At 39.9% G+C, this 17,934-nt stretch overlaps 1 protein-coding gene across 1 annotated transcript in view; it reads right to left on the bottom strand.

Annotated features, from left to right (window-relative positions):
- Positions 1-279: 279 nt before the first annotated feature.
- MTERF3 (mitochondrial transcription termination factor 3) overlaps positions 280-17,934 on the bottom strand; it is a 141,442-nt gene continuing 123,787 nt past the window's right edge. Inside the window, exons 7-8 of the mRNA XM_053715227.1 lie at positions 2,207-2,368; positions 280-512 (exon numbers count right to left, since the gene is read on the bottom strand). Coding sequence (XP_053571202.1) covers positions 318-512; positions 2,207-2,368 — 357 coding nt within the window. The 3' untranslated portion in view covers positions 280-317. The remainder of the gene's footprint in view (positions 513-2,206; positions 2,369-17,934) is intronic.

Genomic DNA, 17,934 nt, shown 5'->3' on the forward strand with positions numbered 1-17,934 from the left:
TAAAAAACATGCAAGAGGACCCCGTGCACCTTGTGGGGAGTACTTTTGTCCTGTGTACTCGGATTTATTTTTAATAAACCATAAGGGCTTTTGCACAAGCTTTGAATTGCTGTCTTCTAATGATCTTAACTGGACAGCCCATTCACAAAGTATCATGGTTACATCTATATTATAATACTATACATATTATACATAACATATTTCATACACTTAAATCTTCAGAAAATGTATACATTATTGTATTCAGTTGACACAGTGATTATGAATAAGGCACAAATGGAAAGTTAAAAAGAGTTTATTTTTACTGCAAAACATAATTAAAGAGTTTTTAGGAACTGGTCAAACTCAAGCACAGTTGCTTTGGCAACCTCACCACAAAAAACATCATCAGGCATGGATGATAACTTTTCTAAGGAGACATAATTTGGCAGGGTTGGATCATATGCTGCTCTTCCCAAAAACGTAAGAAACAGATGCCTTTCCTTGAGCCTCATCAGCTTTGTATTGAAGACCTGTTTGAAAAATATAAAACAAATGGTAATCTCACAGCCTGTATATGCAGAACAACTTAAGTAAAATTGATGCAGTAGTTACTATATACTAGCTATGCAGTGTATATCTGTCCACTTCCAGAGAGGAGTTTTCAACTGTCTACTGTAGTCCTATTTCATTATTTGGACCATTTAAAAGGTTAAAATTACACCAGTATGGAATTTCATAAAACATTTTAAGAAATGTTAAAATTGCTGATTTTTCTTCACAAAAGATTGAGAAGACAGAGAATGTCCTGAATTTATTTATTTGAAATGATTTACTTAGCATTTTTTATTATGTATGTATTAAATTTGAGCTATGCGTTTGTAGTTTGTGTCATATTTGCATATCAATAAAGGTGTTTAAAGTATTTCTAAACAATGCAAAGTACACAAAGTACAATGTAAGCGTATGTTGGCTTACCATAATCATATCACATCTATTAAGGAGAATTCACCAACAGATTATGTAAAGAGAAAGAAATAAATGGGTTTAATGGTACAGCTCAAAAGAATAAGCAAATGTAACATAAAACTAAAACATGTCGCTAGACATTGGCTGGCTAGAACCTCGAAGCTCTTCATTTTGAAAGAATATTCCTTTATGGAATTGAATAGAATAAGCATATTTCAATGGTAGGCTTCTACTGGGATGAATACATACATCAAGGCTCTATTTAAACATATGGGGATTGCTGGGGGGGGGGCTCCCCAATAACATTCCATTCTTCTCTACCTTTCCATCCTCCCTCCTTTTTTTCCCTTCTTTTTCCTTCTTTTTGGGACCTGTGTAACACTCATAATCGGCTGGTTCTTTGTCTTTCTTTTCCCACAATAGGGGCAAACAGTTTCTTTCTCTTTTGTTTGTTGTTAAAATGTTATCAGAGTTTTAAGCACACAATTTCTTTTTTTTACCTTCTTGTCCCTGAGTGCTTAAATAATGTATATGTTATGTTCCCCCAGTATAGGGTAAATTGTTTCTTTACTTTTTTGTATCTCTCAAGACAACACATTCATTGTTGGTAACATTATTAAAGTGAATGTAAATTTTGATGCTAAAGTGCACGGTTTTTAAAAATTTGATTAAAAACAGGGGCACTTTAAGTAATCAAAATTTACATTTCACTCCAGTTGTGAAAAAAAACTTACCTTTTAATCTTGACAGCAGCTCCAACTTCCTCCGCCCGTCGCAAAGCCTCTTCCTGGGTCTAAAATGAAGAATCCGGCTTCCTCCAATCACGACGTTGAATCGGACACTGATTCCCCCGGGGAAAGCCGTGATTGGAGGATGACCTATCCATCATTTCTGACATCAGAAATGGCTTGCGACGACCGGAGGAAGCTGGAGCTGATGTCAAAATTAAAAGCTAAGTATTTCTTCACAATGAGTGAAATGTAAATTTTGATGAATTAAAGTGCCCCTGTTTTTAAACAAATTTTTAAAAACCGGCACTTTAGCATCAAAATTTACATTCACTTTAAGATATCATTATTAATATTCTATTGCTAGATAACTTATTTTTCTTTGATGCTGACTATTGTTTTTGTGAAAATGATTAAATAAAATAAAAAATATTAAAACAAGCCTATGGGTGTACATGCATTGTGATTACAGGTAGCTTCCGCTCACCGTAGATAGAAAAACATATTTTCCAATACAAAATAAACAATACCTGAGGGCATTTGACAATAAGATGGTGAGGAATTTCCATTTTATTGTGCACATAATCAAATGTTTCGGTTAGTTTCTTCTTGTTTGTAGTTATCATTTTCGGAACTTTCGTTGCCATGTGCTGAATTTCATTTTTTTTAAATCCCAATTCAATTTGGAATACCTGTAAAATAAAAGAAAATTGGACTACATGGCAGGTTACTATGGTGACCGATAAACACGTAAACTTCAGTGTTTTGAGAGGCTAGAACATGCTCTGATTTGAGTATTTGTGTATACCTCTGTGTCTGATTTTATATATAAATATATATTATAAATACATATACACACACACACAAATAAAGAAGTATGAAAAGGGATATTAAAAAAACTGAAGTAATAGACAGTAGGATAGATTTAAAAAGTGGAAAAAAAACTAAATTTATGCTTACCTGACAATTTTTTTCTTTCCGGATAAGGTGAGTCCACGGGATCATCAATTACTGCTGGGAATATCACTCCTGGCCAGCAGGAGGAGGCAAAGAGCACCACAGCAAAGCTGTTCACTATCACTCCCCTTTCCACAATCCGCAGTCATTCAACCAAAGGAAAATGAGAAAAGGAGTAACACAAGGTGTAGAGGTGCCTGAGGTTTAGTAAATAAAACTATCTTAAAACAAAGGGCGGGGCAGTGGACTCACCATATCCCGAAATTTTTTTTTTTCTCAGGTAAGCATAAATTTTGTTTTCTTTCCTAAGATATGGTGAGTCCATGGGATCATCAATTACTGTTGGGAATCAATACCCAAGCCAGAGGACACAGATGATTAGGGAGGGACAAGACAGGTCGCCTAAACAGAAGGCACCACCGCTTGAAGAACCTTTCTCCCAAAAGAAGCCTCAGCCGAGGCAAAAGTATAAAATTTATAAAATTTGGAAAAAGTATGCAAAGAGGACCAAGTTGCAACCTTACAAATCTGTTCCACAGAAGCCTCATTTTTGAAAGACCAAGAAGAAGCAACAGCCCTGGTAGAATGACCAGTGATTCTCGCAGGAGGCTGCTGTCCAGCAGTCTCATATGCCAAACAAATAACACTTCTCAACCAGAGATAAAGAGAAATGGTAGTAGCTTTCTGACCTTAGCGTTTCCCAGAAAAGCAAAAAAAAACAATGCAGAAGACTGACGAAAGTCCCCTGCAAATAGAATTTAAGAGCCCATACAACATCTAAGTTGTGCAACAAACAATCCTTTTGAGAAGAAGGATTAGGACAGAGAGAAGGAACAACAATTTCCTGATAAATATTTCTATTCGAAACAACCTTAGGAAGAAAACCAAACTTGGTACGAAGAATTGCCTTATCTGTATGAAATATGAGATAAGGCGAATCGTACTGCAAAGCTGAGAGTTCTGAAACTCTTCGAGCAGAAGAGATAGCAGTAAGAAACAAAACCTTCCAAGATAACAACTTTATATCTATGGAATGCATTGGCTCAAACGGAGCCTGTTGCAAAACTTTGAGAACAAGGTTAAGGCTCCAAGGTGGAGCTACAGATTTTAACACAGGCCTGATTCTGACCAAGGCCTGACAAAAGGATTGCAGATCTGGCACATCCGCCAGACGCTTGTGTAGCAAAATAGATAGGGCAAAGATCTGACCTTTCAGAGTACTGACAGACAAACCCTTCTCCAGGCCTTCCTGGAGAAAGGACAACATTTGTGAAATCCTGACCCTACTCCAAGAGTATCCTTTGGATTCACACCAATGTGAAGATATTTACGCCATATCTTATGGTAAATTTTTCTAGTAACAGGCTTACGAGCCTGAATCATGGTCTCAATGACCGACTCGGAAAATCCACGCTTAGACAAAATTAAGCGTTGAATCTCCAAGCAGTCAGTTTCAGAGAAATGAGGTTTGGATGAAGAAAAGGACCCTGAAGTAAAAGGGCCTTCCTCAGAGGGAGTCTCCACAGAGTTAGAGAAGACATTTCCACTAGGTCTGCATACCAGATCCTGCAAGGACATGCAGGAGCTATTAGAATCACCGAAGCTCTCTCCTGCTTGATCCGAGCAAAGACTCATGGAAGGAGAGCAAACGGAGGAAAAAGGATGGCCAACTTGAAGTCCCAAGGAACTGCTAGAGCATCCATCAGGAAAGCCTGAGGATCCCTCAACCTCAAACCGTACTTTGGAAGCTTGGCGTTCTGGCGAGACGCCATCAGATTTAATTCCGGTAGCCGCCATTTGGTGGTTAACCTGGAGAACACCTCCGGATGGAGTTCCCACTCCCAAGGATGGAAAGTCTGTCTGCTTAGGAAATCTGCTTCCCAATTGTCAACTACTGGAATATGAATGGCAAATAGACAGCAATTATGAGCTTCCGCCCACTGAATGATCAGAGCCACCTCCTTCATGGCTAAGGAACTCTGAGTTCCCCCCTGGTGGTTGATGTAAGCCACTGAGGTTATGTTGTCTGACTGGAACCTGATAAACCAGGCTAAGGCCAGCTGAGGCCAAGCCATCAAGGCATTGAAGATTGCTCTCAATTCCAGAATGTTTATGGGGAGAGCAGATGCCTCCTGAGACCAGAGTCCCTGCACCTTCAAAGAGTCCCAAACCGCTCCCCAGCCTATCAGGCTGGCATCCGTGGTCACAATCACCCATGAGGGTCTCCAAAAACATGTTCCCTGAGACAGATGTTCTTGAGACAGCCACCATGGAAGAGAGTCTTTTGCTGCTTGATCTAGAACTATCCTCTGAGATAGGTCTGCATAATCCCTGTTCCATTGGCTGAGCATACATAACTTCAGAGCTTTCAAATGGAATTGAGCAAAGGGAACTATGTCCATGGAAGCCACAATCAGACCAATTAACTCCATACATTGGGCCACTGATGGTCGTACAGCCGACTGAAGAGAAAGGCAAGAGGACAATATATTGGCTCTTCTGACATCCATTAGAAATATTTTCATTGATAGGGAATCTATAATAGTTCCTAAGAAGACCACCCTTGTAGCTGGAACAAGGGAACCCTTTTCTAAATTCACCTTCCATCCGTGGGCAAGAAGAAAAGATAACAAGGTCTCCGTGTGAGATTTTGCTAGTTGAAAAGATGGAGCCCGAACCAGAATATCGTCCAGATAAGGTGCCACTGCAATTCCCTGAGACCGAATTACTGCTAGCAGAGCTCCCAGGACCTTTGAAAAAATCCTGGGAGCTGTGGCAAGGCCAAATGGAAGTGCCACAAACTGAAAGTGTTTGTCCAGATAGGCGAAACTCAGAAATTTGTGATGATCCCTGTGAATGGGAACATAGAGGTACACATCCTTCAGATCTATGGTCATCATGAACTGACCCTCTTGCACTAGAGGAAGAATGGAACGGATAGTCTCCATTTTGAATGACGGCACTCTGAGAAACTTGTTGAGGAATTTAAGATCTAGAAAAGGTCTGAAAGTTCCCTCTTTTTTGGGAACCACAAACAGGTTGTAATAGAATATTGACAAAAAGATAGTGGATAAAAGGCTATCCACTAAAAGAATGCACCTAGCACTCTATGCCTAGACTTAAAGGCGTACAATCCAGGTGTGATTAAAACATAACTTTTAATAAAACATAGTTAAAACACACAGAAACACTAATAATAAAATCTTAACTCTGTTAAGTTCAAATCCAATGTAAAGGTGATAGCTGTTTTATCCCAATAATATGGCCTTCAGTTCAAATCGCTATCACACACGATATTCCAGCTATCTGTTCTGTTGAGTTGGCAGTGGGGGACTCAGTATGTGAATCATCTGAACATATACATTTGTGAAGTCGCTGAATTCAAATATTCCCCAGTTATGGATGTTAGGAAAGTCAAACTTAGCCTGGTACAATATAAGGGTGTAGTCAGCTAACAAAGTACCAATACAAGTGCAATACTTAGAAATAATATATGCGGTTACATCTATCAGTAACAACTCAGTATAGGTATCACTTCATGCGAAACTCACAACTTGCTGCACATTGTTATTTATCACAAATGTAAGGTCTCGTCAAGATTGTTGCTTATTGCGCATCACTATTCATGGTGTTAAGACAATATTCGTGCCCATACTTGCATTGTCCCTCTGTCATTGGTAAAGAGATAGTGTGTAAGGAATTGGTGTTAGTGCTTTCGTTATACCAGCATGGTAAACGGTACTATCATACTTAAATATGCAGATCGCAATGCCTTACTGATGGATTTATTATCATTGCGTAGATACTTTCCGTTATGTTAATCATACATTGAGGTATGGTAATTCGAATCACGGGTCTATGGAGGGTGGATAAGCTATCCAAACTTAGTTTATTACAATAGTATTAAATATTCTCCTCTCGTAATTGGGAAACCTGATAATGTATACCGATTAGTATTGGTTCTAATATAGCGCATCAGGTTAAGAAGTCTCCCCTTATTACAGCAGGATATACTATAGTTACTATATTATTTCAATGTTACACCAGTTTCTCCTCAAATTAAGAGAGTCTATGCACCGCATATATGAGACAGCTAAAGCCTCATCTCATTTATAAATGTAGTATGATTGCTTCTTTATATTATATTATTTCTATCCGTACAATGTGTTAGCCAGTGGACAAATGTTCCTCAGTTGGTTACTGTGAATATTAATTATGTGCATTCATATAGCAGTCTATGAGAGATCGTAATCTCACTTATCATATTAGCTGAATGATACTGTATTTGTTCACCCCCCCCATCAGTTTGTGACAACAGCGTTCTATAACCGCTGATATTTATTCAGCATCCTGGGTCAGTTAAACTGGAGTGCCGTGGAGGTTCAACAGTTACCTCTAATAGCTTTTCAGTGGGTTAATATTGTTGATCATTCTGCGCATTTACACACCAAATTATAGAGGATCAAGATTGATTGAATATAACTTTGTTATTTGAATACCCTCCCGCCAGGTTATACATTCAATGTTCTGTGACCGCTGATATTCAGCGTTATGAGGCGATTAACCTAGAGTGCCCAAGTGGCAAAGCAACACTCTCGCCAGGTTACACACTCAGCGTAATGGACAATTATCACTGATATTTTTAATTTTTATTTTTCAAACTTTATTTTTAAATTTTAACACACATTAGTTTGGTCCACAACAGTCACTGTTCCCCAATAAGGGGGATCAAGTTTGTTTAAATGAGACACACTTCACTTTTAATTTTGATCACACAATTTACACAAATGAAACATCACTTTGCAAGGAGAGTTTGGTTATAAAATCCATCACGATTTATCAGAAGCAAGAAATCACTTGATCACTAGAGACACCAACACTGAATTTCACGTTATGATGACGAAAACAGGAGTTCCTATCTTGTTCACAATATTCTTCTAATGACATTACAGTTGTCACTGTAAGATCACGTGTTAGAAGGGATTTACACAATAATTAGAAACACTAACACTGAATCCCATGTTATTAGGATTTAGGCAAGAGGTCTTGCCGCAGTCACAATGGGTATTTAGGATAACATTACAGTCACAGGTAAATGGTATCACTCATTTCATGCACTTAATCATGTCGTATATATGGTTCTTTATACACTTTATTACGATTAGAATTAATTTTAGAATATAGTTATATTGTTAAAGGATTTATGAGTAATGAATGATATATATATATAACATAATTTATGTAAGAACTTACCTGATAAATTCATTTCTTTCATATTAGCAAGAGTCCATGAGCTAGTGACGTATGGGATATACATTCCTACCAGGAGGGGCAAAGTTTCCCAAACCTCAAAATGCCTATAAATACACCCCTCACAACACCCACAAATCAGTTTAACGAATAGCAAAGAAGCGGGGTGATAAGAAAAAAGTGCGAAAGCATAAAAAATAAGGAATTGGAACAATTGTGCTTTATACAAAAAAATCATAACCATTACAAAAAGGGTGGGCCTCATGGACTCTTGCTAATATGAAAGAAATGAATTTATCAGGTAAGTTCTTACATAAATTATGTTTTCTTTCATGTAATTAGCAAGAGTCCATGAGCTAGTGACGTATGGGATAATGAATACCCAAGATGTGGATCTTCCACGCAAGGGTCACTAGAGAGGGAGGGATAAAATAAAGACAGCCAATTCCGCTGAAAAATAATCCACACCCCAAACAAAGTTTAAATCTTAAAATGAAAAAAAAATGAAATTATAAGCAGAAGAATCAAACTGAAACAGCTGCCTGAAGTACTTTTCTACCAAAAACTGCTTCAGAAGAAGAAAACACATCAAAATGGTAGAATTTAGTAAAAGTATGCAAAGAAGACCAAGTTGCTGCTTTGCAAATCTGATCAACCGAAGCTTCATTCCTAAATGCCCAGGAAGTAGAAACTGACCTAGTCGAATGAGCTGTAATCCTTTGAGGCGGAGTTCTACCCGACTCAACATAAGCATGATGAATCAAAGACTTTAACCAAGACGCTAAAGAAATGGCAGAGGCCTTCTGACCTTTCCTAGAACCAGAAAAGATAACAAATAGACTAGAAGTCTTTCTGAAATCCTTAGTAGCTTCAACATAATATTTGAAAGCTCTAAATACATCCAAAGAATGCAACAATCTTTCCTTAGAGTTCTTAGGATTAGGACACAATGAAGGAACCACAATTTCTCTACTAATGTTGTTAGAATTCACAACCTTCGGTAAAAATTTAAATGGAGTTCGCAAAACCGCCTTATCCTGATGAGAAATCAGAAAAGGAGACTCTCAAGAAAGAGCAGATAATTCAGAAACTCTTCTAGCAGAAGAGATGGCCAAAAGAAACAAAACTTTCCAATAAAGTAATTTAATATCCAGCGAATGCATAGGTTCAAACGGAGGAGCTTGAAGAGCCCCCAGAACCAAATTCAAACTCCAAGGAGGAGAAATTGACTTAATGACAGGTTTTATATGAACCAAAGCCTGTACAAAACAATGAATATCAGGAAGATTAGCAATCTTTCTGTGAAAAAGAACAGAAAGAGCAGAGATTTGTCCTTTCAAAGAACTTGCAGACAAACCTTTATCCAAACCATCCTGAAGAAACTGTAAAATTCTAGGAATTCTAAAAGAATGCCAAGAAAAATGATGAGAAGAACACCAAGAAATGTAAGTCTTCCAGACTCGATAATATATCTTCCTAGACACAGATTTACGAGCCTGTAACATAGTATTAATTACGGAGTCAGAGAAACCTCTATGACTGAGAATCAAGCGTTCAATCTCCATACCTTCAAATTTAAGGATTTGAGATCCTGATGGAAAAAAGGACCTTGCGATAGAAAGTCTGGTCTTAACGGAAGAGTCCACGGTTGGCAAGTAGCCATCCGAACAAGATCCGCATACCAAAACCTGTGAGGCCATGCTGGAGCCACCAGCAGAACAAACGAACGCTCCTTTAGAATCTTGGAAATCACTCTTGGAAGAAGAACTAGAGGCGGAAAGATATAGGCAGGATGATACTTCCAAGGAAGTGACATTGCATCCACTGCTTCCGCCTGAGGATCCCTGGATCTGGACAGATACCTGGGAAGCTTCTTGTTTAGATGAGAAGCCATCAGATCTATTTCTGGAAGTCCCCAGATTTGAACAATCTGAAGAAATACCTCTGGGTGAAGAGACCATTCGCCCGGATGTAATGTTTGGCGACTGAGATAATCCGCTTCCCAATTGTCTATACCTGGGATGTGAACTGCAGAAATTAGACAGGAGCTGGATTCCGCCCATACAAGTATTCAAGATACTTCTTTCATAGCCAGAGGACTGTGAGTCCCTCCTTGATGATTGACATATGCCACGGTTGTGACATTGTCCGTCTGAAAACAAATGAACGACTCTCTCTTTAGAAGAGGCCACGACTGAAGAGCTCTGAAAATCGCACGGAGTTCCAAAATGTTGATTGGTAATCTCGCCTCCTGAGATTCCCAAACCCCCTGCGCTGTCAGAGACCCCCATACCGCTCCCCAACCTGTCAGACTTGCATCTGTTGAGATCACAGTCCAGGTCGGAAGAACAAAAGAAGCCCCCTGAACTAAACGATGGTGGTCTGTCCACCACGTCATAGAGTGTCGTACATTCGGTTTTAAAGATATTAATTGTGATATCTTTGTATAATCCCTGCACCACTGGTTCAGCATACAGAGGTCGCATGTGAAAACGAGCAAAGGGGATCGCGTCCGATGCAGCAATCATAAGACCTAGAATTTCCATGCCTAAGGCTACCGAGGGAATGATTGAGACTGAAGGTTTCGACAAGCTGAAACCAATTTCAGACGTCTCTTGTCCGTCAACGACAGAGTCATGGACACTGAATCTATCTGGAAACCTAAAAAGGTTACCCTTGTCTGAGGAATCAACGAACTCTTTGGTAAATTGATCCTCCAACCATGTTCTCGAAGAAAAGACTGAGCAAGTACCAAGATATCGTCCAAATAAGGAAATACCACAATACCCTGTTCTCTGATTACAGATAGTAGGGCACCGAGAACCTTTGTAAAAATCCTTGGAGCTGTTGCTAGGCCAAACGGCAGAGCCACAAACTGGTAATGCTTGTCTAGAAAAGAGAATCTCAGAAACTGATAGTGATCTGGATGAATCGGAATATGCAGATATGCATCTTGTAAATCTATTGTGGACATATAATGCCCTTGCTGAACAAAAGGCAGAATAGTCCTTATAGTTACCATTTTGAATGTTGGTATTCTTACATAACGATTCAATATTTTTAAATCCAGAACTGGTCTGAAGGAATTCTCCTTCTTTGGTACAATGAATAGATTTGAGTAAAACCCCAGACCCTGTTCCAGAACTGGAACTGGTACAATTACTCCAGCCAACTCTAGATCTGAAACACATTTCAGAAATGCTTGAGCCTTCACTGGATTTATTGGAACACGAGAAAGAAAAAATCTTCTTGCAGGAGGCCTTATCTTGAAGCCTATTCTGTACCCTTGTGAAACAATGTTCTGAATCCAAAGATTGTGAATCAAATTAATCCAAATTTCTTTGAAAAATCGTAATCTACCCCCTACCAGCTGAGCTGGAATGAGGGCCGCACCTTCATGTGGACTTGGGAGCTGGCTTTGGCTTTCTAAAAGGCTTGGATTTATTCCAGACTGGAGATGGTTTCCAAACTGATACCGTTCCTGTAGGGGAAGGATCAGGATTTTGTTCCTTATTGTGACGAAAGGAACGAAAACGATTAGAAGTTCCTTTCCCCCCAGTAACAGTTGAAATAATAGAATCCAACTGTGAACCAAACAATTTATTCCCTTGGAAAGAAAGGGAAAGCAAAGTTGACTTAGAAGACATATCAGCATTCCAAGTTTTAAGCCATAAAGCTCTTCTAGCTAAAATAGCTAAAGACATATACCTGACATCAACCCTAATGATATCAAAGATGGCATCACAAATAAAGTTATTAGCATGTTGAAGAAGATTAACAATGCTATGAGTATTATGATCTGTTACTTGTTGTGCTAAAGCCTCCAACCAGAAAGTTGAAGCTGCAGCAACATCTGCCAAAGATATAGCAGGCCTAAGAAGATTACCTGAACATAAGTAAGCTTTTCTTAGAAAGGATTCAATTTTCCTATCTAAAGGATCCTTAAAGGAAGTACTATCTGCCGTAGGAATAGTAGTACGTTTAGCAAGAGTAGAGATAGCCCCATCAACTTTAGGGATTTTGTCCCAAAACTCTAATCTGTCAGATGGCACAGGATACAACTTCTTAAACCTTTTAGAAGGAGTAAAATAATTACCCAGGGGGGGCGGAGCGAGCCAGCCAGGGAAATGGCCGCGGCTTGAGTGTGCTCCTGAGCCCTTTCTGACTGAGCAACGTTTTTCTCTCATAACCGGGGGAAAAGTTTGGCCCAAAAGTGCTGTCCAGCACCATAATAGAGAGGAGAATCAAATGTGAGGCCAAAACTTTACCGGTGCTATACTTCACAGCAGGTGATACGCCGCGCAACGGAACAGGCCTAAGCACCGCAGGGTCCAGCTGCAGCCCTTGCCGCCGCACACAACCACATCCGAATACAACTAGGATTCAGACTGCGGGTAAGAGATCTGGATTGATCCTATAACGGACATTTATCTACCTGCCCCGACATGGTCACCTATCTGAGTGGCGCCCTATAGTCCATAACGCAACTTATACGCACAGAGCAGAGGCCCAAATATAAGGGGGACTAAATTTAATCTCTTGGGACAAGAGTCATTCAAAGAGAGAGAGGAGTGTTTTGGAAAAATACTTAAATGCAACGGCAAGGTTTCCTAAGACTTCCCCTAGCATACACGGCTAAACAGGGCCAAAGAAGCTTGAAATGACGCAGCACTATAAAATGTAAACACGCTGTACAGCTCTACTTGATTTTCTACTGGGGATCTAAAATGTCATGCAAACATAATCGCTCCTGAAATACCTGTGTTTATATGTTTATGGTGCCAACACATTCTAATCCTATGTACTGTCTCAAAATAATTGAAGTTACACTTGGCTGCAAGACAGGAAGCACGCTTTACAGCCTTTCATATGGAGAGGTCTCTCTATACATTCATAGCAGTTTTTTAAGGCCACATCTGTAGCTGATTCTACAAGCTTTGCCCAAAGCACACATCACTCATCTGACTTCTATCAGGCAATACCCAAAGGGTACGCTCAAACAGTGTCTTTGTTTCTATTCAGGGTAAACATGTCTACCAAAAAATCTAATAAAAAAGGTGCGACACAAAAGCAGAGGAGCCATGTGACCCCCTCAGTTAACGCTTTTTTTAAAGCAGCGGAGGCCAAATCTACAAACCTCAATCCCGCCGAGGATCAGGATTCTGCCGCTGCTTTCTATTCCTCAGACTCAGATTCTGAAACCACAGCTGACTCTATTACAGTACCCAAAGCTCTGTTTGACTCGCTGCCCTCGAAAAAGGACTTTTCTGCACTGGTGTCACAGGTCAAGCAGTGTATCAAAGAGGAAATAAGTGAGCTAAAGAAAGAAATTTCAGATATAGGGCACAGAGTGGAAGCAGCTGAAAATACACTGGACGCCCACTCTTCAGCAATCTCGGACCTTCATACTACTATCCACAAACAAAATGACACCATACTAGGCCTGGAAGACAAAATAGATGACGCTGAAAATCGGAACAGAAGACATAATATCAGAATCAGAGGTGTCCCTGAATCCATCCCTCCCTCTGGCCTAGAGCAATACTTGCAAGACTTGTTCAACTCACTGAAACAAACAGAATCACCCATAAAAATTGATATTGACAGGGCCCATAGGGCTCTACGACCAAAGCCTTTAGATTCGCAACCTCCTAGGGATATAATTGTGCGAGTCACAAATTTCCAAGTTAAAGAAGAACTAATGAAGCTAGCTCGAGACCAGCAACCTGTCAAATATGAAAATGCTGATCTTCAATTTTTCACAGACTTATCACAGAGAACTCTCCTCAAAAGAAGGGAACTCAAACCCTTCACCACTCTCCTCAGGAAGTCCAACATCCCATATCGATGGGGGTTCCCCTTTCAATTAATCATACCCTGGCAAGGAAAGAGATTCATATGCACCAACCCAGGAGATGTCAGCCAGATCTGCAAGGCCTTGGACATTATTCCTCCAGAGATAGAGAAGTTACAAGACACACTGGATCAACACAATCTGAGGCCTAGAAATAACTCCCTCCCACAGAGGCAAGAATGGCAGCAGGTGCAACAAAGAAAAACACGCAAAATGAACGTGGGCAGCCAAAACCCCTTACTTGAAAGAGCAAGCCCATGAGCCATCTAGGCTGTATCCTTTTTTCTGCTTTTCACTTACTACAGTATTGTATACAGGTCAAAGCTAACCTTCCCTTTCTTAAGGGATAATCGTCACAGGACTGTCACGAGATAGCTGACGATCCAGGACAACCAAGTTAATAATGTTATGCCTACATTAGGTTGTTTAGAGTTTAGAGCTTTTTGTTCTCCAATTAGCCTTATATGAAGGTTGTTATATGTTTACATGTGTTCTCACCCTCTCTTTTACAGGGGCCTATCGGCCATTTCAACATTTAGACCTTGCTGTTCATCCTTTAGCATGCAGCCCAGTAGTTAAATTCTGAAGGTTGTACTATCATATTGTTGTAAGTCTAATGTTGTGACATATATGTTCTCAGTCAGATAGGAGATAAATTCTCCTTTAGGTAAAATGATGTACTCTACCCTTTCACTTAGGAAAGGGGTAAAATGTTATTGTATTTGTTTCTTAATTTTTTTTATTTTTTTTATTTCTTGTTTTCTTATTTCTTCGTTATCGAGAATGCAATGGACCATCAGCGTATACAAGTGCACTTGGAGTGGGAAGGTGGGCAGAGCATGGAGGTAATGTCTAGTTATGGCTCCCTCAAATTTAAAAATGGTTACTCCACATAAAACACTAGATCAGACCCTCACTATCTTAACCCAAAATGCGAAAGGGCTGAACTGTCCAAACAAACGTAGGATGGCATTGCTAGATTTATCTAGGAAGGGAGGTCATATCCTGATGCTTCAGGAGACACATTTTAAAACCAAACACATACCCAAGTTTTTCTCATCTAACTACCCGCAACATTTTCATAGTACCCACCCAACCAAGAAAATCAATGGAGTAAGCATTTTAATCCATAAGTCAGTGGCTTTTAGCAAACTTCACGTAGAGCATGATAAAGAGGGCAGGTTCCTATGCGTGACGGGTCTTCTCTATGGCAAACCTATCACCTTGGTAAACTTATATGCACCTAATAGATTTCAAAGCAAATTTATCCATACTATCACAAACTCCATTCTAGCACAAACCAAAGGCTCTCTGTTTATAGCAGGAGACCTAAATGTTCCCCTAGACCCCCACATAGATTGCTCCAACCCCTGTACCAGGCAAAAAATCCCGCGTATGCAAAACATATGGAAAAACCTCAAATTGTTAGGGGTCCACGACACTTGGAGATACATAAATCCCCTGAAGTCAGATTTCACCTTTTTCTCATCCCCAAATAAATGCTACTCTAGGCTGGATTACATTTTCATTGATCATCTCTCCTTATCTTTCTTGAAAACAGCTGAGATTAGGCACACTACATGGTCAGATCACTCACTGGTCTCGTGCGACATAGCCTGGCCCTCAGCCCCACTTAGGCCCTATCAATGGAGGCTAGATGAGTCACTTCTCAAGGGGAAACAGCAAGTAAAACGCTTGGCTAAACTCATTAAATCCTACTTCACCATAAATAACACACCGGATATATCCCATCCCATATTATGGGAAGCACATAAAAGCACAATAAGAGGAGAACTCATCAAAGTCAAAGCTTATTTGAAAAAAAAAAGGAGAGAAGAGCTTTCCTCTTTAGCTAAAGAAATTGCAGATTTAGACTACCTCCACAAACAATCCCCAGAAAACACCGAAATCATGACCGACCTAACCAGTAAGCGTGACCAATTAAATAATCTCCTGCACATAGATTCTCAGAGACAACTATTGTCTTTCCAGCAAACATTTTACAGAGAGGGTAATAAGGCAGGGAAATGGCTAGCAAGAGCCTTAAAACACAGACAACAAAAGACATATATTCACTCAATAAAAAACAAATCAGGGAAACACCTAGAGGACACCCACAAAATTGCTGAAACATTCCAATCTTTCTATCATAAGTTATACAACCTATTCCCAGACAGGACAGCCCCATCTCATAACCAAATATGTCACCAATATCTATCTAGCATACAACTACCTCAGCTAAGTGAAGAACAAAGAGAATTCCTGGATAAACCAATTTCTTCTAGGGAGGTGCTGGATGCAATTCATACCCTAAAACCTAATAAAGCTCCGGGCCCGGACGGGTTTTCAGGTTTATACTATAAAACCTTTTCAAAATACTTGGTCCCACATTTAACCTCTTTATTCAACCAGATAGCGGATGGCTCCACATTCCCTGACACTATGCTACAAGCACATATCTCAGTACTAGAGAAACCAGGCAAGGTGCCAGATAACCCTGCCAATTTCAGACCTATCTCCCTCCTTAACACTGATTTAAAACTGTATGCTAAAATCTTGGCCACGCGCATAAACCAAATTCTTCCACAAATAATCCATCAGGATCAATCAGGTTTTGTACCCAATAGAGAGGCTAAAGACAACACTGTGAAAGTGCTTAACCTTATAGAATTTGTATCTAAGACCGAAACACCAGCCCTTTTTTTGTCCACTGACGCCGAGAAGGCATTTGACAGACTTGACTGGACTTACTTACAGACGACTTTAGGACGTTTTAATTTCCCAAATCGATTCATTCAAAAAATTATGGCCCTCTACACTAATCCCACAGCGCAGGTCAGGGTAAATGGGACTTTCTCTGAAGCCTTTGAAATAAGGAACGGGTCAAGGCAAGGCTGTCCCCTTTCCCCGCTGCTTTTCATAATATCCCTTGAGCCCCTTGCAATTAGAATTAGGGAGAACTTACTTATTAAAGGAATAACAGTAGGATCTAATCAACACAAAACTACCATTTATGCAGATGACCTTTTACTGACACTGACGGACCCTCTCAACTCTATCACACATGTGATGTCGGAACTTTCCTCTTTTGGTGAGGTTTCCAATTTTTCCATTAACATGACAAAATCAGAATTCTTACCGGTTATGATCCCCCAACGGATGCTAGAGGACATTAGAGCCCTTTGCCCCCTGAAGGTACAAACCAGTCGCCTTAAATACCTGGGAATTTACCTGACGCCTGACAGCCAACTAACGCGTAAATTTAACTATGATGAACTCATCAATGAGTTCCAATCCCTGACTTCTTCTTGGCTTTTAAAGAATATTTCGTGGTTAGGGAGAATCCAGGCAGCAAAAATGGTCCTACTACCCAAAGCTCTGTACATACTTCAGACAGTACCAACCCAACACATCTCTAGAGAAATTGACATCTTGCAAAAAATACTGAATGACTACATATGGAGGCGCAGGCTACCACGCATTAATAAAAGCACGATTTATAAAGCCCCAGACCTAGGTGGGCTGGGGGTACCTCATCTCCACTCATATAAATTAGCAATATCTCTCCAACGGGTGTTGGAATGGTGTAGCTCTAATGGGACCCATCCTAAGGGTTGGGTGCAGATAGAAACTTACATGGCAGACACAAAACACCTAGGTAGCAAATGCTGGAACTCTCAAGCATTGGGGAACCATAAAATATCAACGTCCTCCATCTCTAACGAGACGTGGAGGGACTGGCGATTTATTCTCAAGGCGCTCCCAAAAATTTCCTCAAAATACTCTCCACTCACAAGCCTGTTGTCTAACCCGGAATTCCCACCAGGACTCATACAGGAAAGGGGTTTACACACACCCCAAGACCCTTTAATACGAATTCACACCTTGCTAGATAATAATAAGCTAATGTCAAAACAACAAGTCGATTCCCTCTCTCTCCCCTTCTTTACCTCCTGGTTCAACTATCATCAAGCGAGACATTTCATACTCACACACAAACAAAAAGCTGACTTCTTGCGACCCTTAACAAAATTCGAGCAATATTGCTTGAGTGACCTAAAGGCTCTTAGATCTGTTTCCACTCTATATAAACTAGTGTTGGAAAATAGGTTCCCAAGCTTACCCTTATACACCGCAGGATGGGACAGGGAGCTAGACACAACCACAAGTAAAGCAGACTGGCATAATAGATTCGAA

This window comes from Bombina bombina, chromosome 5 (assembly GCF_027579735.1).
Source record: "Bombina bombina isolate aBomBom1 chromosome 5, aBomBom1.pri, whole genome shotgun sequence".
Lineage (NCBI taxonomy): Eukaryota > Metazoa > Chordata > Amphibia > Anura > Bombinatoridae > Bombina > Bombina bombina.